Source organism: Chrysochloris asiatica, unplaced genomic scaffold, assembly GCF_000296735.1.
Source record: "Chrysochloris asiatica unplaced genomic scaffold, ChrAsi1.0 scaffold00173, whole genome shotgun sequence".
Lineage (NCBI taxonomy): Eukaryota > Metazoa > Chordata > Mammalia > Afrosoricida > Chrysochloridae > Chrysochloris > Chrysochloris asiatica.
The window spans coordinates 3,738,432-3,747,057 of record NW_006408691.1 but is presented as its reverse complement, the minus strand read 5'-3'; the positions used below and the strand labels follow the sequence as shown (position 1 = coordinate 3,747,057).

At 51.0% G+C, this 8,626-nt stretch overlaps 1 protein-coding gene across 1 annotated transcript in view; it reads left to right on the top strand.

Moving 5' to 3' along the window:
• The window catches only part of MEGF6 (multiple EGF-like-domains 6), a 154,381-nt gene that overhangs the window by 40,930 nt on the left and 104,825 nt on the right, over positions 1-8,626 (top strand). Inside the window, exon 4 of the mRNA XM_006871784.1 lies at positions 2,820-2,924. Within this exon, the coding sequence (XP_006871846.1) occupies positions 2,820-2,924 (105 nt within the window). The remainder of the gene's footprint in view (positions 1-2,819; positions 2,925-8,626) is intronic.

Genomic DNA, 8,626 nt, shown 5'->3' with positions numbered 1-8,626 from the left:
GGTTCCGACTCGATGGCACCTGACAACAACAACAACAATTTAAATGTTTCGTTACAACTGAGGGCACGACAAAGGGGACGTGCATGAACCGTGAGTACTGAGGGCTGAGCAAAGCTCCCTGGGGAAGAGGTGTTTAGTTAGGGTCAGGTTGTTCCCACATTGGTGGGTGTTGGAAACCAAATGCATCACATGGGGCCTTGAAGTAGAGAGTGCTGGATGCACACAGAGCATTGGGGATGCGTGTGGAAATGAGGCTGATGGCCAGGTAGCGGTCTAGAGGCACGGACGAGGAGCCCATGGAGTTGGGCTTGTTCTATGTCAAGACAGCCACTGAGAGCTTTCAATCAGGGTGACACGATCCAGATTATGTTTGAAAAGATCACGAAGGCTTTAGGGTAGAGAATGGATTTGAGTGAGTAGGACTGAAATTTGGGAGAGGACACGGGAGGATTTGCAGGGGCAGGGGATGACGGTGGCTTTGTCCAGCATGGTGGTATTGGAGATGGAAAGGAATGAGTGTGTTCAAGGCACACAGGCTGCAGGATTGGGTGAACCCTGGGCAGGGTATGAATATGGATTGGGGGGTAGCGTGCAGGTGAGGATGGTTCCCTGGTGTCTGCCCTGAGCTGATAGGTGGGTTGCTGTCTAGTCAGTTCTGATTTATAGCAACCCTACAAATTTCCTAGGAGTGTCTGGTGAACTTGAACCACCGACCTTGAGATTCAAACCGACCTTGCGGTCCAACGCATTATCCCACAATGCCACACTAGGACTCCGATAGGTGGGTGGTGTTGCCAAGTCACTCAGTGGCATCTATCAACAATTGGGCCAGGAGCCATTGAGTGAGTTGGCGCCCACTAATGGTGATCGTATGTGTAACATGATGAAATCGCGCCCCGGCCTGCACCATTGACACCGTAGTCGGTGTGTTCGAGCCCATTGTTGCAACACTGTGTCAAACCCTCATCTTATTGAGGGTCTTCCTCTTTTTCACTGACCCTTCAGTCTTCTACAGTCTTCGTTTTAGGATTTTTCATTGGAATAACAATAAATGCCCAGGGAAATTGCTGTTGTTAAGTGCCGTTGAGTCAGTTCCAACCCATAGTGATCCTGAACAGAGTTTCCGAGGCTGTAAATCTTTACGGGAACAGAAAGCCTCATCTTTCTTCCACGGAGCAGCTGGTAGTTTCGAACTGCTGACCTTGCAGTTCACAGCCCGATTTGTAACCACTATGCTTATATAGTCAGAAAATCAAGCTATGTTTTGCAATTGGCAAATCTCTTGCAAGAGACCCCTTTAAAATCTTAAAAAATAAAGATGTCTTTTCCAGGAAGGAGATCAATTACTAACATCCATGCTGGATGCAGAGAGCGAGCACAGTGGTTGCTCCCAACGCTGTGTGTCCTGATGTGCTTGTGTGTGTGTGTATGTGTGTGTATATGACAATGTGCACATGTGGATGGTGTATCTATGGGTGTGTGCCCACAGGTCTGTGTGTGCAGTAGAGCTGGTGATACCCACTACCCCACTGGCCTTAGAGGTGGTGTTTTGAGCTGGACCAGCCAAGGGTGCTACAGTGGAGCTGGGCCAGAGAGGGAAGGGGAGCAGAGTCTTGGTATGCCTTTCATCGCATGTGTGTCGATGTGGTGAAAACATATACAACAAAACCTTCACCAATTCAATGAGTTCCATATGTGCAATTTAGTGACCTTGGCTGCATTTTTCAAGTTGTGCATTTATTCTCTTTATCCTTTTCCAAATCATTCCACCAACATTCACATAAACTCAATGCCCCGTGAGCAGAAACTGCCGCTTCCTCCCTCCATTGGCCCCCGCCCCTGGTAACCACTGGCAAGCTTTGGTTTCTATGACTTTGTGGATTTCATAGAAGAAAGTCCCAGTCCTTGGAGCTCATGTTCCTTTCCTCTTTGTTTTGAATTAGGCAGATGCTTCCTGACGGGTAGGGGTGGCAGGGTGGAAAAGACTGGGATGAGGAAGAGGGACACATGAGGACTGTAAGGACAGGTGACAGGGTGGAGGGAGACACCATTGACTCAGAGGAGAGATGGAAGTATGGGAACAGGGACAAGCTAGTTGTCCTTTGACCTCCAATGCCCCAAACTCAGAACCATGGTAGGCCAGGACTGGGCCCCACTGAGGGTGGGTCCTGCCTTCCTGGATGTCTGGCTGTTCACCTGTTCCCCATCCGGGGGTGGCCTGCCTTTTTGGTTTGGGCTGGGTGTCATGGCAAAAAGTAAACACACTGGCTTTTCATTGTTGCCAATGTCAAAGGTTTTGGGTGTTCTGTGCCTGGACACTGATGTTTCCCATTACATGGGCCCTGGGCTTCCCTCTATGGGTTCTGGGTGTCTCTGAGCATTCCCTTGGGTTCCATGTGGCCCCAGAAGGCCACCTCCCTCCTGTTTTAGACACATCCTCATGTTGCTGTGGGAGGGAGGATGGTGTGGGACCAGAGCTTGGGGTGTGGGTGAGAGCTAGCTTTGTTATCTGCAGGGGGCGCTCTCTAAGCCTGGGGCAGCAATGGACAGATTGAAGGCTGTGTGTCTCTCCTCATGGGCCCAGTCCTGTCCTCCTAACTCAGATGCCTGAGAGTCCTGGACTTGAAGACTGGCTGGGTCTTCTGGCTTAGTGGGGCCCCTGCCTCAGGGCAGAGCAGAGCTGAATGGGGGGGACTTCATTGGAGTCCCTGGAGGTTCTGTGTCAAGCACATGGTGGGTCACCTGTCATTGCCCTGGGGGGGCTGATTTAGGAGCCTCTGCTCTGCCCCTCCTTACCTGTCCCCACCTTGCTTTCACAGCTGTCTGTAGCTCCGGAGTCTGTTTCAACGGCGGCCACTGCCAGCCAGGCGCCACCCAGCCGTGCCTCTGTCCCCAAGGCTTCCATGGTCCCCGTTGTCAGTACGGTGAGTAAAGCACCAATGGGGCACCCAGCCGGGGATGTGGCTGCAGACACCAGGGACCTGGACACCAAGGCCCTGGCCATGGCAAGACTGTGGGTGGCAGGGCCAGGACACTTAGTGGGGTGGGGGCATGCAGAGGGAGACCATGTTTTACCCCTTCTTCTGCAGGCTCTGAGGCTGTAGGGAGAAGGACCATCTTGAGGGTCCCACTTCCCCCGTGGGTGCCTGGGCCTCACACAGTCCTTGAGATGGATGCCAGGCCCAGAGTGGGGCAGGGCCTCTGAGGGAGCAGTATCATGACTCCGCACAGGACACTGGCCACCTTGCTGGGTTGTCGTCATTTGCGTCTCACCCTGGGGTCCTTCCTGCAGCATCTGAGCCCGTGCCTAGCTTGAGAACCAGAGTGAGGGGTGAGGGACAATTCTTGCAAAGGAAAGTGTGTGCACGCAGGATAAAGAGTAAGCCAGCCCTTCCTTTGGGAGGCAGGAGGCGTGCGCTCTTTCCGAGTGTTTGCAGTGAACGTGAAGTTTAAAGGCCCCCTTGGCACCGGCCTGCCGGCCTCTGGGTGAAACAGGATACTTGCAGCCTTTTCCTCTGCTTTGAAGTGGCTCCTGTGGGACAGTGGGGGGCTTCTTCCCAGGTGGACATTGCTGGCCAGTGGGGGATGTACATGGTTGCTTCCTGCCTGCCCTGCGGGCAGCCAGGAAGTCTGGGGGTCCACTTTGTACATTTGTAAGGAGATACCCGCCCACTCTATGTGCTTTGATGGCTGAGCAGAGAGGCTCTGGTGGGAAGGGGAGATGGAGGGGCTTCTGCAGGGCTCGGAGACTGGGTGAAATCCCCCCCCCCCAGGATGTTGACTGGGTGACCTTGATTATTCCCCCAGAAACCTTTGCTGTCAGGTGTGCTTGGCTGGCCTTGTTCCAAGTGCTTGGATAGCTAGGAGTGTGTCTGCCCAGGGCCATGCTAGGGGACCAATCCTTGTCATTTAGACCAGGACTGGTCACAGAGGGAAGGGGTCAGAGGGTGGATTCCCATGGGATGGAGGGGCTCAGTGGTCACACTTCACCTCTTCTCTGGAACTTCAATGAGGCCTGCTAAGATTAACCCCATCTGTCTGTCTGTATGTTTTTTTCTGAGTCAGACCCTGCTGGACTTCAGGCTTGGCAAGGAGGGGCCGAGAGGGGCCTCTAGTGTGTTGGTACTGGCTGTCCCAGGGAGCTATAATGTGAGGCTTCCTCCAACCCATACCCCTTTCCACTTGCCTCCTAGTCTCCTAGCCCAAGGTTTTGTGGGACCAGCGTTTGCAGAGAGCAGCCTTCCTGACCCCTCCCCTCCCCCTTTCTCCTGGTCTTTCCCCTCAGGAGACACTGACACTTGACTGGGGAAGTGGGGTGGGGAAATAGGAGTGGATAGAGCACTGCATCCTACGGGGGTGGGGTGGGGGCCATGACGTACTGCCCTGTGCTTTTGTTCTCCTATCCCACCCCCTAAAGCTTGGGAAGACCTTACTTCCCACTCTGACTGCTGCACCCCATCTGCCTGTACCAGGGTCAGAGGTCAGACAGTGTCCTGAAGCAGCACGTGTGACCATTGGCCCTGCTGCCCCCTGGGCAGTGCCAAGCTGCACCCCATCCCTGACCTTCACAGGGAGGTCATGCCTGTGACCAGCCCTCTACCCTCTGGGTGGGGGGCTCCCTGGGAGAGTGGATTGTCCTGCTGGGGACAGATGTGGCCTGCAGGGAGGCATGCAGACTCCCGAGGATGGCTGTGTCTCCTCCAGGCATTCTCCTAGAGCAGGGTCTGGTCCTTGGCCACCTTCAGGGGCAGCTCTGTCCAGTCTCCAGTCCATGCCCTCCAGGCTGGGTTTGGGCACCACAGACCTGAGTCTGAGCTCTGTTGGGAATATTTAACCAATTCCCCAATTATAATTGATTCCAGTTTTGGAAATAAAAGCCACATTTTTCTGGTTCCCCCAAATTCTTTCATTTGAACAAGAGTGGAGGAGGGAAAGGAACGGTTTCTTGATTGTGGTGAGCAGTGGGGAAGGGCCCCTCTCCCAGGGAAGCCCCCTGCCACCCCCTCCCTTCTGATCACCAGTCAGGCCTGGATCTGCTGAGGAGGTTTGTGGCTTTGTTCCCTGCCTGCCCTGAAAGCTCCGTGCAGAGCACAAAGGGGCCTGTGTGTGGTAGAGGGCAGGGCCCGGGGTGCCAGCCTGCAGCAGAGCCCCACCCGGCACCCCCCCCATCTCACTCAGGCCAGAGTGGACTTCCATGTCCCCCCTCGGTATGGCCAGGGTGGTCCTTTGCTGCTCAGTGGGAATAAAATGTTGGAATGTTCTGTGGAATCCGAGAAACTAAAGGCTGTGGAAGAAGGGAGGTGGGGGAGAGCTGCAGTCAGAATAAGAGCAGCGGTGTCCACGGGAGGTGACAAGGATGGTGATGGCGGTGAATTGTCCCTGATTGTTGGGATGACTGCTCCCAGAAACACACACCAGCATTCCTAAGCTTATAAAGGGCTGGCTCTCTCGAGGCGGTGGGTAAGCACTGTCGGTCAGCAGTAAATGAAGAGGAGTGGGCTCTGGGGAGCCCTCTGTCTCTCCAAGGGCCCTTTTACTCAAAGCATCAACTCCTTTAGACTGGCCAAGAATGGGGTTTACCTGGGAAAACTGGCAAGTGTGTGCCAGCCAAGGGAAAGGCCTCCTTTGTCCCTTAATAGCTGCTAATTGATACTTAAAAAAAAAAAATGTTTTATTGTGAATTATGTGATAGTTTAGATGGGAGAACATTAGTTTTACATTAATCCTATCGTATATCATTTCACTGCCATGGTGACAATCCCTTCCGTGCCCCCCCAGTCATCAGCACACAGCCCCTCTCCCTCTCTGGATCTAAAGTCCCCAGCTGCTCCATCGCTCCACGTCATTGTCTCTGCCTCCATCTCTGGTGTCACTGCTTCTCTGGGTAGGGTCCCGCTCTCTGCTCTTCTCCCTTGATGGTCCCAGGGACCTCCGCTCCTAGGCTTCAAAGTTAATCACTCCTCTCCTTGCTACAAAACGTCTACCTTTACATTTCCAACCCTCACAATCAGTCCTGATAACAATTATTCACTATTGTTCACAAGAGGCCTATCTGCATTTCCTTTCATCAGCCTGCCCAGACAGATTGGATACTACTCAGTGGAGATTCTACCTTCCTCCATACCCTCTGGATCTAGGTTCCCTCATGAAAGCTTGTAAGTCAGTCATTTCTTGCCTTTGTAGCCTCCCCATTTTGGGTAGCCAATGTCCAATTTGCCTATCCCTGTGTACTCTGTGTGTGGAGGGGGTGGGCATGGTCCTTGCTGTAAAGATTTCTTCCCTCTTTTGAGCTACTGTGCTAATTGATACTTAAAAGTGTTGTTGTTGTTAGGTTCCCCTCAGTCAACCCCATGTCCAACACAATAAACTGCTGCTCAGTCTGCCACCATCGTCACAGTCATTGTTATGTGTCAGCCATTGGCACAACCCCTGCGCCAGCCCATTTTGGTAAAGGGCTCTCTCTTTTTCACTGACCCTCCACTTTACCAAATACGAGGTCCTCCATGGAATGATCCTTCCTGTTAGCATGTCCAAAGTAACCGAGGCAAAGACTCGCCATCCTTACTTCTAAGGAGTATTCTGGCTGTCCGTCTTTGAAGACAGATGTGTTATTTCCTCCGGCAGTTCATGGTGTATTTAATACTGTCTGCCAGCACCATAACTCACATGCATCAATTCTTTCGTTTTCCTTATTCATGGTCCAGTTTTCTTCTATGCACAAGGTGACTGAAGATACCATGGCTTGGGTCAGGGACACCTTAGTCCTCAATCTGACATAATTGCTTGTTAAAGAGGTCTTTTGCTGCAGATTTGCTCAGTATAATATGTCTCTTGACTGCTACTTCCATGGGCATGGATTATGGGGACCAAGTAAAATGACATCCTTGGTAACTTCAGTCTTCTCTATTTATCATGTTGTTGCTTAGCGATTCAGTTGTGAGGATCTTTGTTTTCTTTATGTTGAAGTGCAATCCACACTGAAGGACGTAGTCTTTGAATTTTATCAATAAGTGCTTCACGTTCCTCTTTACTTTCAGCAAGCTAGGCTGTGTCATCTGTGGGTTACAGGCTGTTATTGTTAAGTGCCGTTGAGTTGATTCTGACCCATAGTGACTGTGTATAGGGTTTCCAAGGAGCAGCTGGTGAGCTTGAACTGCTGACCTTGCAGTTCAAACAGTCTGGCGCATTGGCCCACAGTGCCACACCAGGACTCCAGGCTGTTGCTGTTGCTGTCATATGCCGTGGAGTCGGTTCCCACTCACAGAGACCTGCATAGGGTTTCCAAGGCTGTAAATCTTTACGGGAACAGAAAGCCTCATCTTTCTCCCGCGGAACAGCTGGTAGTTTCGAACTGCTGACCTTGCGGTTCGCAGCCCGATTTGTAACCACTATGCTACCATAGCTCCTTAGTCTCTCTCTAATCCTGATACCTACCGTGTTCTTCTTCATATAGCCCAGCGTCTCTGATTATGTGCTCAGCATAAAAATTGAATGTTGTTGTTAAGGGTTGTAGTGTCAGTTACAACTCCTAGCAATCCTCTGTAGCATTTCTGAAGAGTGGCTGGTAGATTTGAACTGCTAACCTTGCAGTTTGCAGTCCAACGCTTATCCTACAGCATCACACCAGGACAAGGATAGTGAAAAGATACAACCCTGATGCACACCTTTTCGATTTTAAACCATTGTTCTGGAATTCCCGTTCTTCACAATCTTATCCATAATTTGGTATGATCCACACAGCTGAATACTTTGGTGTAGTCAGTAAAACAGAAGTAAATATCTTGGTCTCTGCTTTCAGCTATATCCTCTTCTGAATCTGACTTGAATTTCAGGCAGTCAATGTATTGCTTGCTGCAACTGTTTTTGAATGATCTTCAGCAAAATTTTATTTGCATGTGATATGAATGATTGTTGTCCGGTAAGTTCCTCATTTTCAAATTTCTTGGCCTGGATGAGTGAGTGTTTGTTTCCCATGTTGCTTTGGTCTGTGGAAGCATCTCATTGGATATTCCAAAAGAACACTGTTTCATTGTTGTTAAGTGCCCTTCAAGTTGGTTTCCACTCATACCAACCCTGTATAGGGTTTCCAAGGAGTGGCTGGCGGGTTTGAACTGCTGACCTTCTGGTTCAGCAGTTACAATACAGCGCATAAGAACATTCTGTTGTTGTTAAGTGTTATCAAGTTGATTTTGACTCATAGCAGCTGGTGGGTTTGAACTGCAGTCCAGTGCTTAAACTACCTGTTAATATGTATATATATCTAGGTGATGCATACTTAACTGCTAATGAATAGGTTGAAGGTTTGAGTCTAGCCAGAGGGGTCTTGGAAGAAAGACCTGACGATCTGCTTCTGAAGAAATCAGCTATTGTGAGGGGAGGATCATCCATTGTGAGGGGAGGATCATCCATTGTGAGGGGAGGATCAGCCATTGTGAGGGGAGGTTCATCCATTGTGAGGGGAGGATCAGCCATTGTGAGGGAGGATCAGCCATTGTGAGGAGGAGGATCAGCCATTGTGAGGGGAAGATCAGCCATTGTGAGGGGGAGGATCAGCCATTGTGAGGGGAGGATCATCCATTGTGAGGGGAGGATCATCCATTGTGAGGGAGGATCATCCATTGTGAGG